Source organism: Microtus pennsylvanicus, chromosome 12 (assembly GCF_037038515.1).
Source record: "Microtus pennsylvanicus isolate mMicPen1 chromosome 12, mMicPen1.hap1, whole genome shotgun sequence".
Taxonomy (NCBI): Eukaryota; Metazoa; Chordata; class Mammalia; order Rodentia; family Cricetidae; genus Microtus; species Microtus pennsylvanicus.
The window spans coordinates 9286037-9311412 of record NC_134590.1 but is presented as its reverse complement, the minus strand read 5'-3'; the positions used below and the strand labels follow the sequence as shown (position 1 = coordinate 9311412).

Sequence of the window (25376 nt, the reverse complement as noted above, 5' to 3'; positions counted from 1 at the left end):
ATAATTATTTAACAGGTAACTTACTACAAGGTTTTTCAACCAAAGTAAGACAAATCTTATTCTAATTCTAATTTTGGGAAAATAACATGTAGCAGAGGTTAGACCTCTGCATCTGTGTCTTTGAATTCCAGTTCAGAAACAAAGGAATTTGCACCCTTAAATAAGTGATGTCATGCCTCAGGTCCCAGTTTTCTCATACGGAAGGTGGGATATGATGATCTACTGTAATTTATGTAGCATTTAGGCTGGTGACTAGCCCACAGTTGCTAGTGTATGTGTGTGTGTGTGTGTGTGTGTGTGTGTGTGTGTGTTGTATGAGGCTGCTTGTTTACTTCTCGATCACCCGGACTCCCAAAATAATTACACAGAGTCTGTATTCATTCATTAAATCACTGTTTAGCTTATTAGCTCTAGCTTCTTATAGGCTAGCTCTTCTGTCTTAGTTTAACCTATTTCCACTATTTTATATTTTACCATGAGGCTCGTGGTCTACCAGCAAGATTCCAGCTGTCAGCTCACATCTTTCCCCTCTGGCAGTTCCATGGCATCCCAATGACTCCACTTTCCTTTTTTCCAGCATTCAGTTTAGTTTTCCCTACCTAACTCTACTCTTTTGCCCTATCACAGGCCAAGACAGTTTCTTTATTAACCAACAGTATTCACAGCATACAGAGGGGAATGGAATCCCACATTGTGTGTGTGTGTGTATATGTGTGTGTGTATGTGTGTGTGTATATGTGTGTGTGTGTGTGTATATGTGTGTGTATGTGTGTGTGTGTGTGTAATATGTAAAGAGGGGCAGCGATGATCTGCAGAGTCATTGGATTACATATCTCCATGTTTGTGAAGCACCAGACTGGTGACCAACACACATTTACTAACACATTATTTCTTTCCAAAGGTATTTCTCCGTTGAGGAAGGGAGACACGTTTCTCTTGTGCACACTGACTGCTCAGCACTGCTTCAGAAAGGAAGCACAAGTGAAAACAGCATACTGTTCCTCACTGCTTTCCCACATCTCACTTCAACGTGTGACTCACCAGCCCTTTTCCACGTCACCTATTCAGTGCCTGCAGTAGGAGTGACTAATAAAACTGTCCTTGCTATAACCGGAGTCAACATCTGAGGTCGAGGGCAAGGCTTTGTTGTCGCTTTCCTTTCCAGAGATGAACAATTGTTCCAAATGATAGTCTAAGCGCTCTTAGCGAAAGGCGCTCAGACCAGCCCCTTACCAGATGTCTCTGATGAATTTGCCTGTGTTCCACCAGCCATTCGGCATGAGCTTGTAATTCTGCTCTACCAATGCTGGGGTTGGCTAAACAATGTCTACAGAAACAGAAAACTCAGTTTCAGCACCTGATCTTACTCTGGATACTTAATTAACTTGCTACTCATGGAGAGTCTCACATGGACAGAAATACTGAACCCTTACCTGTCTTGGCCTTGAGAAGCACGGGATTTATTCACATAACCATATGTGATCTGCCACACGCAACACAGTTTGGGTCAGATTCATTCTTCACACCTTTACTCACAGGCCTTAGCTTGGGGCACAGCTCATGTTGACCATCAGCGCAGCAGACAGGTCCTACTCAGCTCCACGCGGAAGAAGGAGCCAGAACCACCATTAATAAACCACAGACTCTGTCATCATAAAGCATCTTGGCACTTGAACTGTAGGACTGAGGTCTGTGGGCAGATCTACAATATCAGAAGTTGCTAAGTCAAAGCTTGGATTCCCACCTGAGCTCACCTTCTATGGTCTATTTTGTAATGTCCAGGTGTGCCTTTCTACACTCTTCCCAGAAGAAAGTAGCATGAAAGGATTCCTAAGCTTCCTCTAGCTCTAAGATCTTCTGATATCCACCTATGTCACATTTAAATCAGAGACCAAGACTCCCAATAGAATGGAGAGACTCTCCTGTGAGTTAGAGCATTCTGGTAAACCTGGTCCCTGTGATAGAAGCAGACTTCCTACCTACTCAGCTGTCTGCTTTTGAAGATCTAAACTGGTCCACAGGCTCAATGCCTAGTGACTACAAAGGGCCTTGTAAGTCCAGGGCCACTTCACAGCTATTCTGCTCTGTGTCCACCTCAGTCTGCTAGGATAGTGAACATTTACATTTTCTGTGGCTTTACTTATACTGGCCTCACTTTGTCTATAAAGTGTTCCCAAAGAGCCCATAGAGATCTCCATTCTATCACTGGCAGTGGAAGTTATAGGAAACACCTATTCTAGAATGGCAATAACCAATAGTCTTTAGACGCATGTAGATATATAACCATAATTAACTGAAGTTGAAAATCAATATCATTACAGGCTCTACCCACTTTTCAAGCATGCACAGCCACATTTGACTACCGGGTACCACACTGGACAGCATGGGTTACAGAGCTGTCCAGTCACTGCACAAAGTTCTACTAGAACCTAATCCTTAAGAACAAATCCTTGAACGGTAGCAGAGAAAAATGTCTAGACCTCCTCCGCCCCCTGCCATGCCACTACATGTCCCCACCCCCACCCCCGCTCCAAGTACAGAGATGCAATGGGGCAAGTTGCCTCTTCAAACTCTAAAAGTGCACTTGGCAGGTCCAGGTCAACAAAGCTGCCATGGGCTAAGGCTATCTTGAGGTCAATGAGGGTCACTCAGCCGTCGCAGTGTATCTGTGGAGAGGTCTTCAAAGTTACAGGCGTGGTGCTGTGAGTGTCAGCTCCTCGCAGATTATTGAAACAGAACTTCAAAGTTCTTAATTTGTCATCTCACCAAATTTCATCCTCTGATTTCTCCTAATGGTTCACAGCTCTAAGACTGTTGATTTTAAGAGAGCTGTGAACCACTGCTGGCAAAGGCATTCTTTTACAAGAACATACCACAGTGATATTCAATGGCTTTCTGCACAGGCGTGGAGAGCAAAAGTTATCCAAAGTATATCTGATACATATATATTAGCTATAAATTTAGATCTCAATTCATCCAGGAAACATTACAGAAGCTCCACGAATAAATTATGAGAGCCTCAGAATGAACAGAACAGCCATTTTAACTGAGTGCATTCTGCTTGGAAAGTGGCCAAACCAATGGGTTACGTGTATTAGGTCTTGTTAGTGACCAACACCCCATATTCCTAATGCTCTGACTTCTAGAACATTGTTTCTTATAATTTTTTTTCATGAACGTCACAAGAAATAGTCAAAATTTATTTGGATAGACTCAAAACCAGAAGTGTTTAGAAATGGAAAAATGAATTGTTCGTGGGAAATACTTCTAAGACTCTGGAAAATCACATCTCTGCTTGGATTGAGTTAGCTGTGCTCAACCAGTTATTTCAGACTGAAGGAGACATGTGTTTGTACATTTAGCAAGGGAAGTTGAAGCACAAGTCAGTCAATGAAAGATGAGAGGCCCATATTCTGCTTAAGCATTTCACCTATGACCTCAAGGCTCTATGAGAGCAGATGATAATTATTAGGGCATGCATGATCTGCTGCTCTGCTTAGAATGAATCATTACAGAAAATCAATTCATCTTTGGATCTCCACAACTATAAAAGAAAATCAATAATTGCCTCTCTTCTTCCTGACCTACACATAGACATGTGACCGTCTGGCTTGCTGCGGGGGTGAGAGGACTCACAGCTACCCTTACTCACAGAATCGCTACCTTTCCAGTGACCTCGTCACTGAAGAAAAATGATGGGGGCTTCACTGAGAAATTCAAAGGGTACAGGTATCAGTACCCTTTGCCGTGTAACAACCGAGCTAACCAAACAGCTCAAAGGAATACGTTTGTCTCCTATTATTCAGCTCTAGGAGAGCAGTGTTTTACTCAAGGTGAGTGCAAGTCTTCAGACGAAGCAACTAAGCAAATCCTTGGTTTCAATAGAAGAGAGGGTAGCTTATGTGGATGGAAGGACAGAGATGGATTAGAGGTAAGCTTTCTCATACACTGTCCCATATATAAAACCAGATTCAATTTGAGAACATTTGGGGATGACAGTAAATCATCTATTACACATGTTCACATAGATACGTGTGTGTAATGATATAATGCATAGTGTATAGGTATACATCCTTATATCAAAATATATAGTCTATCAAAAAGAATAGTGGTTAATGTTCAAGTTCTGAAAAATATGCATGTTTATAATTTATAAATCCATACTACTAAAATAATTATTACTAGTTGGCTTAGATAGTAAAACTTTGGGCCTCACAAAACCTTACTAATATCTACTATTAACCAGATTCACTTCACCTACAGAATCGTATGATTAATAACTCAGCATGACTGGTTTTCCTCTCAAGTATTATTGATCATTCACTGCTTCAACTGCTGTCAACAAGGTGAAGAATTAAACCCCCCTTCATAATTTTGTTGTCAAGATTAATCAGCTATTTGTTTAACTTGGATGCTTTGTCTTGATTTATGTTACTTGTGCCTGTGAGTAAATTAAAATTTGATTTAATTTCATAGATCATGCACAGAGATACAGGCTCAACCAAGACATTACCAAGGCAAAGCTCTCATGTCAATTAAAAGCACTTACTCATTGGAAGACAATGCAGAGAGGAGACCATAACTCACCTTTCTAATCAATCTCTCCTAATCAGGAAATCAAACTTTAGACAGAAGTCTACCCATATACACACACACTGGCATACAGTTAAGAAGAAAACAGTGGGAACATTTTCTTTCAAAAGTTCAAAGTTTTGTCCCCAATGTGAATACATGGCGAGAACACCGAAATCCTAAATGCCCAATTTGATCAATGCACATTGGATACATGTATTGAAATACCAAACTGCACATATAAATATGTGCAGTTATTACATGTTGATTTGAAACATTTAAATGGCAATCAATCAAATTTTAAAAATTAATTCTAACTTTTAATTCATTCCCTTTGCCTGAAATGCTCTTTTCACCTGATTTCTGCTCAGCGTTTGTCCTTTGTGTCTGAGCTAAAGGTCATGTCATCCACCAGCCAGGCCTTCATGATAACTGCACATCTTTCACCTACGCCCCACTCCCTGGACACTGCCTACCACATGGCTTCTAGCCACTGTGCCTTTTGTTCCAATTAATAACCACACAGTCCTCGTTTGTCTCTCTCTGAGTGCTATCTCTCCACACAAAGTGAGATCTGTGCTGCTTATTTTAAACAACCAGCATGAACTGTGCTGTGAACGGATGGAGTCCTCATCCTTTGCGTCTCCATCATGGTCCTTTCTCAGGGAGTGTCAAGAGAACAGGGAGGTGTCTACTAAACTTGGCCCCTCGGCTGCACCTGTCTCTGAAACTATACACCTCACACCCCCGGTAAAGCACAATTCCAAATTTAAAGAAAAAGCTGCATAATAAGAGGTACAGTCCCCAGACAAACCTCTTCCACTAAGCTCTCCACAGCAGGGGTTCCCGTGCCCACGCCAGTTGGGAAGCTTTATGGCCACCTCTCTGGTCCTTCCTACTGTGAAGGCCCCTTGAAGGAACAAAGCACAGAAACTTCTTACCTGGAGTCCTTCCTGACTCTTGCTTTCTCAAAGGAAAACTCAGGAGGTTTGTTGAGGTCATAGGTTCGGGTGGTGGGCTCCGCAGACACTCCAGCCTTCGCCCCCCTCCTGCTGTGGAGAGAGACGAGCCCCGAGGTCTTGCGGTGGACCTCCAGAGGCACTTTGTCGGGAGAGGCCTGTGGAGGGCTTCCTCCCTGCACGTGAATGACATCCAGCAGCTTGTTCAGCTGGATACACTTGCTCGTCAGCTCTTCGGTGAGCTCCGCGATGGCCACAGTCTGCTTGGCCAACTGCTCCCTCAGCTCCTTCAGGTGGTACTCCCGGTCCTGAAGCTCCGCATCCTTCCTCCTCAGCTCCCGCTCCAGCTCTGCCACCTTGCTCCGCAGGGCATCCGTGCCGAGGTTCCCTGATTGGCCTTCTGGATGCTTAGCATGTTTGGGTTTCACCGAACCATTTCCCATGTTGTTCGGGAATCTAAGGGAGGGCACAGAATTGGGAATGAGCAACTGGAGTTCCGTTTTCTGACAGCCCTCCCCTTTCCAGTCTGCTTTATAAACAGACACACGGCAGTTGCCCTCCTTTGATGAACAATAAACTCTTCCATGGGTACAGAGGAAATGAATGACAGAGTTTCAATATCCCTCTATCAGGAGTAGTTAGCATTTGGGTTCCTTCTCCCCTGTTCTTTTACCGGTACAAGCATCACACCTGAGCATTTTCTACAACCGACCTGAGTCGCCTGCTGTTCTCTTTGGTCATTCCCTCTGGACAATTGTCAAGAGCATCCAACAAGACTGCGGTTTGAATGTCAGCACGTCAGAGATTAGATGCTAAGGGGCAGCCACAGCGACAGAGGCTTGGAAATGTCACAACTCCTGCCGGTCCCAGTGCGGCTCTAGTAAAGAGCACCCCTCGGTTTAGAAACAACACGCCTGACTTCCTCCCAGAGTAGAGGCAGAGTGGGTATCTCTTTATTAGCACTTTGTCCCTGCCTGGCACTCTCGTAAGTGTTGCCTCCCTGACAACGCTAGTTTTTAAAAACTTTTGAACCGTGGTCCCTGAGAAGAAAACATCCACATGAAGTCTCTTCTACATCCTTCACTTTAGATCGCTGTCACGTCATGCAAAAAGTGATGGCCTGTGGTCTATCCTTGTTAGGAAAACCTTCAGAGCTCGAAAGATAGCTCAGGGGGTCAAGCACTTGCCGCACAACTAAGGTCGCATCCACATGAATGCCGGGTAGGCACGTGAGTCAGCCTGCCTGTATTCCTAGTGCCCAGGATACAGAGACAGGAGATACCTGGAGCAAGTTATATAACTAGCCTAGCCAAATTGGTGAGCTCTAGGGTCGGGCGAGAGACCGTGTTTCAATGCATCAGAAGGTAGAAATGAATTTACAGTGACAGCCAGCATCAACTTCCAGCCTGCCTAGGCATAGACACGTATGTGTGAGCGCACAGACACATACACACACACACACACACACACACACACACACTCAGAGTCAGGTTCGTGGAGTCCCCAAAGTTGTTATCATTAATCCAGTGGGTTTCAGGTTTCTAGAGGAAAATTAGAGATTATAAGGGATAATTTTAGTTCATTTATCATGTTTTAAAGATCCAAAGCTATGTATTTATTTTAACATTTATTACAAATTTAAAAAGCTAGCACCAAAACATTTTGTTTCATTGATATTATTAGTCCAAGGGAAATTAAGCTGCGTGTTTAGGTTTACTGAGACAATTCTACATAAATAATAATAGATTTTTAAAAAGTAAGTCAGGGTTTAGCAATCAGAGTGGCAACTGCCCACAACCACCTGTACCTCCGTCACCCAGGGATCCAATGCCCAGTCATCATAAATACCACACTCACAGGTGCCTACACATAATTAAAATTTAAAAAATAGAATCTTTTTTAAGTAAATCACCTGCAAGTCATAAGCTTATGGAGTAAATGCGCACAGAAGAAGACAGCTGATGTTGCCCTAACTGCCCTTTGCACACCAAGCACCGCGGTTTTGGATGGCATAGTCTGGGGAACCATACAGAACTGTGAAAATCATCTGAAACACTTCTGATTTTATAAAGTCAGAGCTGAAGTTCATCAACATGCAGATTTCAAGTTGAGAGAGAAACAGAGATCTTGACTTGATTTTATTACTTCTACCAGATTAATTGTGGCCTCCACAGAGGCTGGCTAGGTACAAAAATATAACACAGCCTCCACATTTTAAATAGATGCTACCAGGCAATGGAGACTGCCCCAAACCAAGACAGAAACAAGAACGAAATTATCTTTCAACACTGGGCTACCTCTCAGCGGCTTCTCGCTGGGATCCTCCATGAATAAACATAAGCCTCCGCGGAGCTGCCTTCTCAGGCTGCAGACATGTAGCCTTCTCAGGCTGCAGACATGTAGCCTTCAGAGGCTGCAGACATGGAGCCTTCGCAGGCTGCAGACACGTAGCAGACATAGCCTTTAAGCTTCTGTTCAGCCGGCAGCATTTATTATTCTCACCCGTTAAGATCACACAGAAAGATAGAGGAGAGTAGAATTTAAAGAAGTGAGTCTAGACAGACTTGTATCCAGAGCAAGCCATTCAGAAGACATTAGAGAGGCTTGAGGGTTCACTTGAATGCTATTCTGAGAGGCACTCCCAAAGGTCTCTGAAATTAATACGTACACACGCTCCTATCGTGCAGCCCTGAGCCATCTTCCAGGCAGACTTTGTGAACAAGGAGAGGCAAGGAGGTCAAGGGATTGTCTTACAGAGAACCCAGCAAGCATAAGCAGATTTCAATGGAATATTAACCTAATGACTCACTCTGGAGTCACGAAACAATTGCTTACTAGGTTCCAAGTGTCATGGACTCTTACCAAGGCATGTCATCTTCTAGATTAGAACATGGATTTGATTATGAAGGGAGTTCTAACACCCTAAATATGAAAAGGTCTAGAATCACTTCTAGGGACAGAGCAAAATCTGTGTCAATTCAATTGTCTCGCAAGCACTATTAAGTAGAATGTCAGATCGCCCCAAACACCACTCTGCTCTTCGTTACTGAAGTCACTTTAGAAGCAGTTTTAAACTTGCAAGCTATTGAGAATTTCTCGAATGGGGAGAAATGAGAGCAGCTAATTTACCTTTCAAGTCACTGAAATACACAAGTTACCAAACACTTCCAGACTAGCACAAGCTCTTACTTCACCTGTTTGAGTGTTGCTGCCCCTAAGCAAGGTTTCAAGTTTCCAGCTGCATAAAACCTGATTAGCTTCCAGGTGCCTGCTTCTTATCTGTCCCTAAGGCAAGTGATTCCTCAAACATGGATTGCTAGTCACAAGGAGAACTGAGCTGCAGGATGTTGCTCCATCAATCTAGCAGCTACAGGTTATTAAAAATCAATTTCACCTCAAAGGGCACTGCGTGATGTCATAAGAAATGACTTTAGAGATAAAAGCCCAATTTAACAGGAGCAGCAGATTCAGGCTATGCAAGGGGAGGGAGCAACCCGGCCTCTCTCAACCTCCTCTAAGTTACATGGCATCCCTGATTTAAAATTTATATCTATAAAAAATGATATATTTATCTCCATATCATAAGGTCATAATGAAGATTGTAAAGCACCTTCTTCAGTACAAAACATTTACGAACCATCAGGTATATAGGGGTTTCTTTTAGCAATATGGACTAGAGATGGATGCATGTATCTCTGCAGTGGGAAAACACAGTTTCATTTCTGTAAGAGGCAGAAGTCTAGGGAACTGGACACCTTGAAAACAAGAGGTCTTTAAAGATGCACACAGTGCCTTGTGGGATGGAACCCTTACTCTTTCTGGACCTTATGTTCTACTGAGAAAAGAAACCATTGTGGAACAAAACACAACAAGGGAACCAAGCCCCACAAACCCCCACCAAAAGACTGGCATTGAGAAAACAGTTTGAATGATTGAGTAATGACACAAAATCATATCCAGAATTTCCAGGTCTCCTTAAGCTTGGCAACTCCTTGGCTTCTACTTATTCTCACATGCTGAAGTGAAATTCTTAAATCAAAAAGGCTCACCGAGTTATCTCTGAAGGCACAACATTGATCACTTGGAGTCTTTTATTTTAAAAGTTACCACCAAATTTAAGATCACCTAGACTTTCTTCTGGGTTATCTTCTAGGTTTCATAGTTCTGTGGCAGTCAGGGAGGAGAGAGAGGAGATTAAGTCATGGCATTTAGCAAGAGGAGAGGATAATATTATAGTTTCCTTCATTATATTAATTCTCTTTGTGCATAAAAATCTACTCAAAGAAGGGCAAAGGAACCAGAAGAACCTGCAGGCCAGTTTCACACCTTACAGTCAGTATAGCAAAAACTTGGTTTTTTCTTCAGCCCCGGAGTAGATTAAAAACAAAATCTTGGCTCTCATCTAGATGATATTTGTTATGCTCTAGAATCTGATAGAAATGTATTCACATGAACAGACACTGTACATACACAGACACAGATACAGAAACACATGGGGTTGGGGGGGGGAAGGGAGGCAGCTAGAAAAGGGGGAGGGGACATTTGCAAGCATATCTGTAAACATGGGAGATGGTGGTGAAGTGCTAGCTAGGGCCACAGAGCCAGAGTCCCTGATTCAGGAATTTCAATTAGTTTTTCTGTGTCGTCAAAATAGCAACTAGGCTTCAGTAATAAAAACAGAAAAGACGGATTGACACATAGATAAATAATTTGCATATCATTTAGAATTCTTAGAGGGTCATAAGACTTAGACAATAAAAAGAATTTAGCACTGTTCTCTGGTGTATGGCATTATGACTGAGTAAATACTAAAGAGTTACTGTAAACATTATTTACCCAAGGAAATGACTTATCTCGATCAAAAGTTATACCAAATTAAGCAAACTATTAAATTAAATTAAAAACTATTAAAAGAGAACCATCAGAGACCTGACTCTACCCCACACTATGCTCACTACAAAGCCACAAACATTGCAGGCATATGAACGGGAAGGGAGATGTGAGGGTCCTTGTGGATTTACAGGCACATAGATCACTGGAACACAGCATCCCAGAAGGGGACTCAATTTGAGCAGTGAACTGACCCTTATGGAAAGCAAAGGAAGGCCAGAATTTAACCCCAAGGAAGATCACAGACCTAAACGTAAGACACAGAACTATGAAACCTAGAAGATAACCCAGAAGAAAGTCTAGGTGATCTTAAATTTGGTGGTAACTTTTAAAATAAAAGACTCCAAGTAATTTATGAAAGAAGAGATTGTTAAGTTCACCCTGTGCTAAAACTCTGCAAAAGAAGGGAGTGGACCAGTCTGGGAGAAATCAAGTAAAGGGGATGTTCTCCACACACAACATTTTCCACAAACCTGAAAAAGACCTGAAAAGGTACTTCACCCAAGATTGATAGACAGCAAGGGAAAGAAGGCAAAGACACAGTCGTCTGTGGGTAGATAACTTTACACCAAGACTCCGTGATGACAGTTCACGCAGAGCATCCCAAAGCCAACAGGACAGGGACCAACAGGAAGGATGGTGTCACCAGAGCGTGTGTAAGGTGTTACAGAACCTCGGAAGACAGGGTGGTCACTGTCACTAAGTTAATCGTGGCTCCCTTGCTTATTCAATATGAGTCATGTGGCTTCCTCAAAACTTCCAGCTTCCATCCACAAAGGCGGTAACTGTAAAACAACCATGTCCTTCTAATTGGTTAACAAACTGCAGTTCATATATTTAACAGAATATTATTCAAGAATAAGAAGTAGTATTTGTTGGGAGAGGGGGCTAGTTGTTGGTTATGGCCACCCAGTTACAAAATAATCACACACAAACTGTATTATTTCCAAAGTCACTGCTTGGCCCATTAGCTCTAGCTTCTTATTGGCTAACTCTTACATCTTAATTTAACCCATCTCCATTAATCTGTGCATCACCATGAGGTCATGGCTTACCAGCAAAGTTTCTGCACATCTATCTCTGGTGGTAGCTCCATGGCTTCTCTCTAACTCTGCCTTCCCATGCTATAGACCAAGCCAGTTCTTTATTCAATAACCAATAAAAGCAACACATAGACAGAAGGACCTCCCACACTAAGTATTAACCCATGAAAAGAATTAGAGGAACTTTAAATACATGTCACTACTTGAAGAAGTCAACTGGAAGAACCTACATACTGTGTGAGTCCAGTTGCACAGAATTATGGGAAATACAAAGCATAGACAACGAACAGATTAATATCTGCCAAGAGTTGAAGAACAGGGGAGAATAAATTGATGGAGGAGGATTATCTTTCTATCTGTTGCTTTCATTGGTTAATTAATAAAGAAACTGCTTGGCCCTCTGATAGGGTAGAATTTAGATAGGCAGAGTAAACAGAACAGAATGCTGGGAGAAAGAAGCAGAGTCGAGGAGTCGCCATGATTCTCCCACTCCATACAGATGCACGTTAAGATCTTTCCTGGTAAGCCAGCTCATGGTGTTACACAAATTATTAGAAATGGGTTAGAGTAATATGTAAGAGCTAGCCAATGAGAGGTTAAAACTAATGGGACAAGCAGTGTTTAAAAGAATACAGTTTCTGTGTAATTATTTTGGGTAAACCTAGCTGGGTGGCGGGACGCAGGCCCACCGCTCATATCACAACATATTTCAGGGCATAAGCTAGCCATGCGGGCAGCCGGGTGCCAGGGACATAGCCCCGCTGCTCATATTACAACAATAAATAAGTGAAACATAGCAAGTACTGATGACATTGAGACCATGCTATATGACACTGCAATAAGAGATATAAATTATTGCACACTTGTCCTAACACATGGGATACACAATACAAGGGATAAATCAAATAATATCTGACAGGATTTGGTTAGTACTATGTTCATATCTGCTTATCAATTGCAGCTAACATGTCACACTGCTGCAAGATGTTAAGAACAGGGGACTAGAGAGACAGCTCAGAGGTTGACAAACCTTGCTGTGTATCCCAAAGACCAGACTTCAGTTCCCAGCACCCACATAAGTCAGCTCACAACTACAACTCCAGGGGCTCTGGCGCCCTCTTCTGGCCTCGATGGGCACAGCACACATATGGCGCAAGCACACAGATACATATGCAAGTAAGTAAAAATAAGTGTTAAAAGTTTTTAAAAAAACTATTTTCTAAGTTGTTAGGAACAACAAAAGCTGATGGGGGTGGTACATAGTTACTGTACTGTTCTATGAACCTAAAACTGCCAGAAAGTAGGGAATCTATTCATTAGAAAACAGAACACTTACGATGAAATACACACAAGAAAACCTAAAGCCTAACTCACTGAAGAAACGGGCTAAAAGCATGATGGGTGGAAGGAAAGTAATGAGTAATAAGGCTTAAAAAAGTAATACACTGGAGTAGGAACCCAAAAATGCACATGCCTTATTGTGGTATCTGGGTTTCAATGCAAGCCAAGTTCTTTTTCAAGCTGTATAGTCATATCTGTCCTTTAGAAGATAATGCTCCTGGAATAACTAGGAAACCAAATGAAGAAAGCTTAGGGGAAGGAAAACGAAGACAATTGCACCAATCCACGTAAGATGTGCTTATGAGATTAAAGCCAACCCAGAGTCTCAAACCTATCCTAATGACTCAAACGTCTTGAACTAGAGAAAATACAGACTATCTCCATGGTAACTGGGAGGAGGAAAACATTACTATAGAGGATTTCACAGAAGTGATCGTTATAGGTAACTGCAACTTCCTTTCTTTCAATAAATCATGAAAAGCAGAGTCGATTTTTTTTTTAAAAAATCAAATTGGCAGTTTAGTTTGAAATTGGAGGAGGGGATTGTACTGGCTTCCTTAGATAAATTCTAAGCTTATAAGAAACTGGCATGTATCTATATGACTATCATTTACTGATCTCTCCAGAGCTCTTTTAGAAAACAATTAGCCATCACTAAATACCTAAATCCCTGCTTCTTCTCCCTGAAGCAACCCAAATAGAACCGACCCCATGAGAAACAGCTAATTTTCATGGCAGTGCCACAGTTGAGATCCCATTTCCACCTGCCCTGTGACAGTGGACAGCAGGCTCAGTTTGGAGTCTGCTGCTGTTTTATCTGTCCACAGAATCCTGATTTGGAGAATGTTTTCCTCCTAATTCACAACCGCATGAGCTTGTCATACCAAACTTCCAGCCACCACCAGCTATCTGTGAAGGAACTCACCCCCAGCAGAATTCACAGGATGAATTGTATGAATACTATGTATCCTGTATACTATAAGATTTAGTAGCATTTCATTCAACTCTCTTGGTGGGGTGGTAGGGTGGCCGTTTTGCTACACAAGCATATTGACAGAAATGTGGGCTGTGGTGCACAGGTCAGGACATTAGAGCCAATGGAATTTGAGTGATGGCAGCAAGAAAGGGAATCAAGACTTCATGTTCACCTTGTGGTAACTGGATGAGAGCCGATGCCATTAGCCACAATGAGGAGTGGAGTTGGGAGATGGAGAACCAGTTTAAGGTTGGACATGCTCAAAACAAGAGGCTTGTATGAACTTCAAGCCTAGGAGTGCAGTAAGCAGTAATAAACAAGGAACTAGAATGTCTAATGAAAGGGAGAAATGAAGGCATGTAGCTGTAGTTGACAAGTAAGTGGAAACTGAAGAAGTTCCCAGGAATTCATGACCACACAAGGAACAGTAGCATTGAAACATAAGCATTAGATTGGAAAGAAAAGCAGAGCTGCGGTCAGAAGCTATGTGTTAACGTGAGGAGGACACCTACACAGAGAACTCCAGGCAACTGAGCACAGCTAAGAGCTGGGGAGGGGATCCGCCCCAGGGAAGAGCACACCAATTGGTTGTCCAGTGACAAGTGACAAGCCCTGAAAATACACAAACAAGTAAACACACATACAAGCAACATTATATGGACTGAACAGGATATCTTACGTATCTATCTAATTTTTGATCTATCAATCTCTATCTATCTATCTAGATAGATATCTCTAAAATACATATATAATACACATATCTAGATCGATACATATGTATATCATATAATAACAACTAAAAATGAGGCCATGAATTTGAAGGAGAGCAGGAGGGACATATGGAAGAATTTTGAGGGAGAAAAGGTAAGAAGGAAATGTTATGACTATATTATAATCTCAAAAACAGTTGAAGCGATTGAGAGTCAAATTTGGGGTAGAGTCTCTAACTGCACAGAAGACACTGGGGCAAGTCAGTTCCAATGTTTTGATTTTGGAGCAGCTGGAGGAAGTTGGTGTTTCCATTCTGTGTCCCTCATTCACTTGGTGTTCCACAGAGCACCATCTACAGTAATCCGCCATGGCACAGACAGGAGAGAGGGGCCATGCAGTGGAGACAGAAGATTTAATGAGTTTGAGATGCCCCTGCACCAACAAGATGGGGATGCCTATACAAGATGGGGATGCCTATGCAAGAAGCAAAGAAAGAAAAACTCAGGTAAGTTCTACAAAGAAAAGACTTGAATTCACATGACGAGATGAGACCACGGAGGGAGGTAAGAAAGAAAATCATTGTCAAATGAGGACATACATCAAGCCTGCAAGATTATAATTTATGGGAGAAGAGGAGAAGCAATCCCTTTTGGTTTGAATAGGGATAAGGAAAAAAATTGTAGGAATAAGAGAAGTCTTATAGACACCATGGAGATAGAAATTTCAAGTGGCCAGCAGCTCAAATCCCAGAAGCATCAAAAAGAAATGAGATCAGAGCCGAAAGCACAGACGTTAGCCATTTCAGAAGAGTGAAGCTAGAACCTCATTGAAAAGGTCCCGCGAAAAGAGCTGATGCCAAGAGTTGGGACTTCAGGATGATATTAATGGAACATGCAAAGAATTTTTACAGTAATAGAAATAAGAGTACTTATAGGCCCAAGATAATGAGCCAAGCAAATAGAGAAAATGAAAACACGGGAGAAGAGGGAATAACTGGAGAACAACACAGAGGAATCAGACAATACGAGACTACAGGGCTTAGGCAACCACTGGGCAGCACACATCTACTTCCCCTCTGAAGTGAGTTCTCGTCTTGTCTCCTGCAAATTCAGAGGCCTGGAGTCCAGGCCTGTTAAAGGTAGGTTCCCAGGCATTGTCTTTGCAAGTTGTTTATTCTTAGTTACGCCTTGTTGCGATTCGGAGAACAGTCTAATTCTCTGAGGAGATTCATCACCCCATCACCCCATTACCCTGGTGTGAGAAACACAACAGGAACACGAGCAACAGCTGCTGTGTATTCTGTGGGATGATCGCCTTCTCCGTGAGCTAAATAGAAACTTGCAAAGACGAGAAACGGTTTCTAAGGCTTTTGTGTGTATGGGGGTGTGGCAGGGAGCAGGTGGATGTTTTATTCTCTTTAAGAGAAATTGCCCCTTTCCTACAGAACTTGGGAAATAAGACGAAGATGCAGTAAGCTAGGCGGCATCCTTCCTAAGGGTCCCCTGAGCTGGTTCTGTTCTCAGCCCATGCCTCTCTCCTCTTCTGCCTAGGCACTCAGTTCTCATACTTGAACTGGAACCCATTTCTTTTTCTCTCATCTCCAAAGAGACTGGTTTCTTGGCGTTTGCTTGCTCTTTCCCCTTCTTTACCAGGATATGCAAAAATGTGGAAGTCCCTCAGGGTGCTGAGTGACAGGACACCCAAACAAGTTTACAAGCACTTATAAAAGTCCTTGCAGGAATCCTGCGTCCCCAGTCGGCTAGCCAGACCTTGGAGAACAAAGCCTGGATGGCCACCGTGACAGCAGTCCTGAGCCCTCAGTCCCAACATAGCTCAAAGATGTTGCAGTCACACTGTGCTCTGAACCCAGTTGCTGTACGGAGCCACCGGCGCCAAAGCAAGCGCCCACATGTCCACATGCAAACAGCATGAGAGACCCGCTGAGTGTGAGAGAAACACACTCCCAGCAATGCACGCCCGGCAGCACCCTCGTGTCCCCATGCCGTCCCTCTCCGCGCCCCGGCCCCGGGATGCCCGAGCCCCCCAGGCTCACCAGGCCGCCGCGTAACTTTCCAGGTGCGCAGCTCGTCCACTCCGCGCGGCCGCGGCGTCTCGGCGTCCTCCGCGACGCCGCCCTCCTGCGGCCCCAGCCGGACTCAGCTCGGCTCTCCCCCGCCGCACCGAGCGCACCGTGCGGGGTCCCGGCTGCTGGCGCTGCCGCTCGCGCTGCGTGGGAGCCAGGGACGCAGCGGGCGCGCTGCGGGCAGGAGCTGCGGCGACGTGGGTGCTGCCGCCTCGCTGGTCTGCGGGGGCCGCTGCGAGAAGGAGGCGCGCCGGAGGGAGGAGGGAGCTCGGCGGAGAGGAGGGACGGAGGAGGGCGGGGGTCAGCCCGGCGTGGCGTGGAGAGCCCGGAGACCGCTTCCTTGAAGGTGGGGTCACCGGCGCCGGCGCGAACCTGTACTCGGGAGCCAGCCTGCAGCAAAGGCGACAGTCTGCACTTTATACCCCGAACCTCCGGAGTGAGGCAACTTAAGTAGGGCGATAACATCGTGGATGCAAGCGGGTGGTTGGTTGTGTTATTATTTCTATTTCAAGTGTGTGGGCCGAGGGAGAGGAAAGTTGAGGGGGGTATTCATCATCGCCTTCCCTCTCCACCTCTGTGCCTCCAGCCTGCTTCAGTGCAGACTCCTGCTCTCGCTGCCTGGCAAATCTGCTGGCACACATCCTGGACATGCTCTCTGGTGTCACAGTGGTGCCCTTCTAGAAGACATGTGGCCCACGGGTTGCTTGGCCATGCTCTCTTCCACCACTTTGGAGCTTTAACTCGCTTCTAGTCTGCCTATTGTATGTGATGCCTGGTGGGTCAGTGTTTGAACTGAGTTTCAAAGGGACGGAGATAATCCCTCCTAAAATCTGTAAGGCTTTGTTAACATTCAAGAAGGTAATTTAATACTCTCCTGTGGCCTTCTAGGCACAGTATCACGAGGAGTGCATTATGGTTTTGTAAATATAAATAGATACAATCACCCACCGCAGTATGCTGGGCTCTAGTGCTGTGAGATCCTGCTGTAGGAAGTCCCCCTTTCTTCCTTCTCCCAGAGGGACATCCTGGCAGATTCTCAAAGACAAGAACAGTTTCTTAGCGGAGTGGACAGTACAGTAAGGGTCTATTCTTTGATTTGTATCCAGAGAATGTTAGAACTGGATTCCCTGGGGGTGTCAACCACCCGGAGGCTGTGGGTCTCCTGTAACTCCGGCATGCACTATTACATACATAAACCCACAAAGAAGGAGGCCCGTGTACACTTGTTGAATAGGGCCATTAAGTTCCAGAGGAGGAAAAACGGCTGTTGGTTTTTTTTCTCCTCAGTGGGGAAAAAGAATAAGCTCCTGTACTTTTTCCACGTCTGTACATGTTATGCTGACCTCCAATACCTCCTAACCAGAGAAGATGGGGGTAAAGAATTTTAAAGAAAAGGGGTAAATCCGTGGAAAAATAATTAAGTCATGAGTAAGTCCTGGTTTAGAAGAGATCTTAAGTCAGACTTGACACGTTGAGCCAAAGCTACCATTTTTAAAGAATATAAGAGACAGTAGGAGTCAATGGGTTTCATGAAATCTGCTGGCTCAGTGTGTGTACGCTGCTAGGTCAACCATGCAACAGGTAAGTTCTGGTCATGGAGGTCAAAGTTTGAAAGCCAGTGTTGGGTACAGACAGTGGCAAAAAAAAAAAAAAACCTAGAGTTAGAGAAGATGTTGGGTGCTCTCCTAGCACCCAGGTGGTGTTCTTTTAGGTCATCTTCACGGACAGCAGAGAAACGGAAAAAAAACATACAATCTGGGCAGTGGGGCAGGGTAGAGGCGGAGCTGAAGCCAGAGAAAGAGGCCAAGGAGGAAGAGGAGAGGGAAGGGGGAGCCCTATTGCTTAAGAATTTGAGGCTCTCACCCATTTTTTCTCAGAGAGTTTTAAGCAAGCCCTGATTCACTCTTAGTGTTTACTCCTGGAAATTCGATGGTGAACAAAATGAACTTATCCTGTCAGCTTAGAGTCTTTTATCCAGTGGAAGACACCGACGTTAAACCCGAAACTATACATGTGATAAATACTGTGAGAGAATATGAGGTCTTCATGGGAGTCTGTCGCTATTAATAAATAACCTATGTAAAATGTCTGAAATGATAAGGACATTTATTGTTCCATGCAGCAAGAGGTCCCAAGGTCAAGAGGCTGTAGTTGGTCAATTCACCGACTGAGTAATTCCAGGGAGGATTGTGAACTGTTTCCGTTATTCTGTCTGTTATCCCTGGCATGCCAGCTTTATCCCCAGAACTGCCCCACCCATAGCTTTTGGACTGGAGACTCTCGAGTTATGCAATTCTGGCCCTGCCAGAAGGCAACACAGTGTCTTTTTCAAGAACAGGACAGTCTCTCTCAGAAACCTCCAGTGAGCCTGCTTCTCACCTTCCCCTTTCTCAAAACTGGGTCGTGTGCCCAGCTCCCAAGGCAGAGAACAGGGCCAGTGGCATGTTACTTTGGTTGTTTGATTTGGGCTCTTCAGGATTAACCCTTGAAATCTTCAGGACTGCAGTCGCTAGTTGGATGACTGCACGGAAGAGGAGGAGGTGGCAATGATCCCGAGTAGGCAGCGTCAGGTCGGCTAGGAAAGCTCAGAAACATCTCACTGAGGACAAGCAATGTCATTCAAACTGAAGAGGAGTAAGAATTAGTTGGAGGAGAGGAGGGAATTTCTTTGTGTAAAGTCTGACCCTGGTGGTGTGGTAAAGGCTTCCTACTTTGTAACTTACACCATATACTGCACTAGAGAAGCAAGCTCAAGGAGTTGAATCACTGAGTTGATAAAGCTGATGATCTTGACTTCTTCAATCTCATCAGAGAGTGAAATGACATCACCGATTGCCTTTTCTCTGCCTTTGACAGAGGAATGCAGCTTACCTCTAAGCACCTTCAGAGGCATGTCTTTGGTCCTCAGACACAAAAAGTCAGTGTTGATGTATAAACCTTCTCTTGGATGTGACTATGATACACTTGGTTCCTCTGACCTCTCTTAAAGCTTCTCATGAGAGAATGGGTATTTTAATGATGTCAAAGCTCAGGCGTAGCCTACAGTGATGTGCAGAACAAAATGGCTCAACTTCTCCTCATTTTGCACCAATGATAGAAGTCCCAGCGCAGCCACCATGCCTTACAAAAGTCTCTCAGAGTCTCCTGTTCACCCCTTCCCACAGAGCATTGGATCACATTGGAGCAGGTTGAGCTGGGAGCAGGTTCTAGGAATCCTTCCAGACTCCCAAGCACCTGGACTACTAAATTCCTGTTCAGTCTCTTTCAGCTGGAGATCTTTTCCTGGGACGAATTTCCAGAGAGGAGCCTCTAGAGTTACTCTCCTTCCCCCTCCACAACAAACAATCGGATTGGCTCTGTGCTTCTAGCATCAAAGTTCAGCTTAAAACTCTCAAGCCAAGCCCTCTTCTGGATGCCAGCAGATCTGGGATGCAAAAGGAATAAAACCAGCATCCCAGTGGCTCATACTGTGTTCTCTCCTTTGTCCATCTCCTGCAATGGCTTCCTTTCTTACTTTCCTCATTCACGTGATTCTATACGAGTTTGGAACCTGACTTCTTGAGCAGTCATTCTCAGTGTTTTGACCACTGTATCTTCTTTCTTCTGGCTTCACCAAATTCTAATCTAGGAAATGTAGAAGGTGCCTTTGGTGCTTTGGTGTTTGGGCTCCAGCATTACTTGGCATGATAAGACAGCTGGGCAATGACTTCAACCAGTTTCCATGCTGTAGAGCATGTGCCCACCCCACCATCCAATGCCTCCTTGACTCCCATGAATGCAGCACAGTGGCTTTCTCTGACACCACAGCGTGGGGATGCTCCATGTACCAGACTTGTGGACGTGTTCCCACCTCTCCTACTAGAATTGAAAATAAGGACTTTGCAGAACTGACCCTTACAATTCCATAAATAACCTATTTCAAGTCTCTTCATTATTTAGAAAATAATTTTAACAATTAAACTCCTTCATATATTTCATTTTTTCACCAAGATATCAAAGACCTGCATGAAACCCATATATATGTGTGTGTGTGTGTGTGGTTGTGTGTGTGTATAGACACATACACAGTGTCTCTTCTTCTATGCAAACAAAGTTTTACTGTTTCTAATGTCTTATGATCATCCCAGCCCAGTCACTGGGATCATTGCTTTATTCCAGCCTGACATTACTGAGGGGTTAGTGGCCTCTCACTTGCTTAGCCTTCCTCTCTAATCTGAGTGAGGAGGATGAGCTTCATAAGCGTTAATTACAGGTGAATTTGGACATTTTTCCTGCCTCCCTAGGCAGTGGCTAGAACCTCCCTGTGTCCTGTCCCTAAACTGGCTTTTGTCTAGACCACGCTTCTCTCTACCTTTTACTACCTCAACTTCTGCCCAGTCTGAAAGATTCCAAGACTCTGCTCTTAACCCGGCTGCCCTTTCTATCATCAGTCTTTGCTTGTGGGCATCTGGTCCCCTGGCAGAAACCCCCAGCACTACATTTCTTCTCGGCTCCTTTCATGGCATTCATTATTTTCTGCTTTGTATTACCCCCATCGATCTGCGTTTGTACCTCCCTGGTGGAACTGCCAGTACCCAAGGACATGGCTCTCCTTTGCTTTGCCTTTGCTGCGTCTCTCCTAACGCGTGCAGTGGGGCTGATTCACACGGTCATTAATCATCCGGGATAATTAAACTTATGCTTCTGAGATGCCATGGAATATGGGGAATGTTCTTGATTTTCCTTATGAGATAAAGACAATGGTTTGGAATGATAATTACTTCATTAAGCACTCTGCTGAATCAGGAATCAAAAGATAGTAAATTTCCCACAAAGTACTAAAATATTAATTAATTTAGCTATCTGGTTTTGTCTGCATTGATTTTTTTATTAAAGAGTGTTTTTCCTTAGTTGTGGATGCCCTTTAAATATTATAGTTTTTTGGATATAAAGTATCTCTCTAAACAACTTGGGAATTGAACGATTGGCTCTAGACCAATGGCTCTATTTGGAGAGGTTTTTGAAACTTTAGAAGGTAAAACCTAGCTTGAAAAAGTAGGCCACTGAAGGTGGGTCCTTGAGGAGTGGGTAAATACCTTGCCCCTGGGTCCTTCTTATGTCCTATGCAGGAAGTGAAGAACTGCTTCTACCATGTCTTCCTACCCCAGTGATGGTTACCAAAGTACACGGAGCATTCAAACAACTCCACCCAAGCTGAGTCAAAACAATTCCATCCTCTACTTCAAGTCATTTCCTTCTGATATTTCAGCCACAGCAACCAAAATGCAGCTACCGTACCCCTGCGTACTCTGCACCAAGCCCCTAGGGTTTGGCACCCTACCATTCCAGCAGTCTGCGCTGTCTCAGAAAACCACACATCCAACACGCTGGCCTCTAAACGCTTCTGTTTCCCTATAATTAATCTCATACCTAATATACATCTCACTCAGCTTCAGCCATCCACTTCCACAGTCATACTTGGAATTGTTACTGAGATGACTGATTTTGATAGTATATATTCACCCAATAGCAGCCCGGACCTGTTTTCCCTTCAAGATCAGGGCCTTTTGGCTCTGCTTCTCAGCCACAACAGCGCTAGCGGTGGCTCATGCTATCTCCATGGTTGCAAGGCTGGAGCTATTATAGCCATTGAATTCAACCTCCCTGGACCTGAGGACCACACTAACACAGCTTCTGTAACACTCATTGTTGAAGGATCCTCAATAACTCCAGCTTCACGGGTTGACCTATCTGAACTCACAGGAGTTCTGGCTGTCCTCGATGCTGGTTGGAGGGGACCAAAACACAGCCCAGAAATACAGTGGAGTCCATGCCTTGTGGAGATGATCTTGACCACTGAGGGGGAAGGAGCCAGAAAGAAGACAACAGATAAATTGTTGGCCTGTCTGCCCACCCAAGAGCTGTTCGAAGACTTAGTGGTTCTTCACCTCTGGCTGCTTTTCCATGACTCAGCAACCAACTTGGTTGCAGAGAGACTGCGCTGTGGTCAAATGGGCAATATACCACCCTGTGTCTGCTCTCTTCCCTTCTTGCTTCCACTTTCTCCCTCCCTACTGCTGCCCTGGAGCAATCCCCTGAATAAAGTCTCTGCAGTAAGTGTGGTCTCTCTGAGTTCTATTTTCTAGGGAACACAAGCCAGGAGATTATTCCACTCTATTACTACACCCTTTCATCCTTCAATGGCAATGAAACATATTCACAGCTTACAGAGGGGCATCCACATCAGGTCTTCATATCAGAGGAACACACACTGGTGTCTTAGGAGGACCCAGACTGATGTTTCTGATTCTCAAAGGACTTGTGCTTCCCAGGGAGTGTGTGAAAATGCAGGTCCTGATTTACTAGGTCCTTCTCTCAGATCCTGTTTAGCACTTTCAACACACTCCCTACTCCATGCAGCTGACGCAGGGATCACATTTTTGGCCTACAACCCCTTCCTGCTCTTTCTGGTGGATGCCCCACTGAGAAGAAGATTTCTAAGGGATCTAAATTGACCTTGACATTCAGGATCTGGGAGGTAATGATAACCTTGTGCTAAGCTTTTCTAAGAAATGACTGAGGATTAGAAGATCGGGGTCATGATGCAGCATTGGAGCCGAAATGGGGGGGGGGGGGTGAGTAACAGAAAAAACAAATATGCACTCCAGACTTTTCTCACTCAGAATCAGGCATGCCCCCAAGCCTATTTTTAAGATGCTAGATCCTGGCAGATCCTTTTCCTTTGTGACAGCTTCCATCAAAGTGTTTTGTAATCCAGATTCTCATAGACCTAGTAGGATTAAATTGTAAACCCCTAAGGGGCCAAACCAACATTTCCTTCATGATAATCAGTGATGATCTATGGGGAAAAATAGAATTAGAAATCTATTCAGTCATAACTTCCATCTAGAATGCAGCATGGCTTGAGAATACACATCTCCACTCGGCACGTCCTTGAGTCCAGTGACAAGAGGTGAGCTAGCTGTTTGGAATCCCAACTGCCGTGTGCTCCAAAAAGCAGAAATGGCTTGAGATAGCCACAGATCTATAAATGGCACTCCCAACTGTAATTTTAAAAGAACACACACCCATACCTGGAAACCAGTAAGGCACTGGGTTTTGAATTTTCATTTGTTTTATAGGCTGTTTATATTGTCATTACACACTAATTTACATTAGCAGTAATGCAAACTTAATGCCAAAATAAGGAAGATAAAATAATGTGAGTGCTATTATTTGGCTTCCATTGGCTTTTCTGGAGTAAAATACTAAATGGATACGGACTGTTACTTTCCTATCTTGGTCAAACAGCAGAGCCTTAGTTTGAAATGCATTATGTTTGTCTCTTCATATAACCATCCAAGAGAAGCTAAATCCATTAGGACCTCGTTGGAGATATAAAATAGTTTCATTTCCCAAATTCAAACTGCTCTTTCCAGAAAATCCTCTAAAACACCAGAAGTTTCATTTAATCAGAAAGCAGTAACATTTCCCTGAAACAAAGATCACTGCTAAGAGTCAGTCCTTCATTGGGTCAATTATTTCGCAGGTCTTGCATAGTCTGTGTAAACAGTGTACCATTAAATGAACTCGTTTGATGCCATAATGCCAGGCAGAACCATCTGCTTAGAGACAGCAAACCATAAATCATCTCCAGACCTCGTGTGCAGCCAGCACGGTGCACTGGAAGGCTCTAAGACGCAACTCCTCCGCTGTCTTAACACATGGTCAAATGCCATTAAATATTTCCATTTCATGAATTTGGAAATGGGAATACTACAAAGTGACCTAACCTATGTGTTTGTTTTGTTTTTTTGTTTTCTCCTGCTTGTGTGCTACCAGTTTTGCGGCTTATTTATCTGATGTTCCTCTGGAGAGCTTAACTGGGAGCAGTGACAAGTTTAACTGTCCAGGGTGGTCCATTTAAAAACAGGCTCCTGTGTTGATGGAATACAATAAAGTGTATGCATGGATGGTCCTGGTCTCTAGTTTCCTCCTCAGGGGCCACAAGGATGCATGGCAGCATGCAGACTGGCTGTCTACCGACATTCGCTAAGCATCCGACACATAGGTGGAGTCATCAGCAAACATTCTGGAACGGGGATGTCAATATTGCTAGGTTTGTTAGCAGTAAGATCAATGATTAATTTCTTTTTTTCTTCTACTCTTATTTAAATTTAAGAAAAATGATAAAGGCATACACTGATTTTTTTAATTGTAGATTTTTATTAGAAATTATGCAGCCATGATTAACAGTTGGTTCATTTTTCCTCCTTTACTGAGGGAACATTTCAAAAATGACGTAATTAGTGTCCCTCCTGCAAGAGTTAGTTGCAATGATATGTCCTGAGATTTTGCTTGGGAACTAAAGTCCATCTGCATCGAGAGAGGAATCGTTTGAGGGATCTGCAACAGGGATGATGGATACCAAAATTTAGCCTTGGGACAGAGATGAAATATCATCTGGTTCTGGATGCAGGTTCGTGGGAAGAAAAGGAACTGCTTTGTGGAGGGAGTGGGTTAGAGAAACATAGTGGTGGATGGGGAGGATGTGGTTCCCTGACAGCTTTGGCACCCAACTTATGCACCAGTAGGAATGAAGCCTGCTGGACGCAATGCTTTCTGGGTGGACAGTGGGCTTTGATACTTCTTGTGAGTCCATATTTGTCTAGCTCAGAGGTTGTGATTTTTTGGTCTCAGAAGACTTTTATAGTCTTAAAATTATTAAGGGCCCTTTTCATATTTTTGTTTATGTGGGTTCTGTCTATCAATATTTATCATATTCAAAACTAAAGCTAAGAAATTTTAGAAACATTTGTTCA

General features: G+C 43.8%; 1 protein-coding gene across 1 annotated transcript in view; it reads right to left on the bottom strand.

Annotated features, from left to right (window-relative positions):
• Prkg2 (protein kinase cGMP-dependent 2) overlaps positions 1-16686 on the bottom strand; it is a 103429-nt gene extending 86743 nt beyond the window's left edge. The window contains exons 1-2 of the mRNA XM_075943101.1: positions 16546-16686; positions 5514-5987 (exon numbers count right to left, since the gene is read on the bottom strand). Coding sequence (XP_075799216.1) covers positions 5514-5974 — 461 coding nt within the window. The 5' untranslated portion in view covers positions 5975-5987; positions 16546-16686. The remainder of the gene's footprint in view (positions 1-5513; positions 5988-16545) is intronic.
• Positions 16687-25376: the final 8690 nt, after the last annotated feature.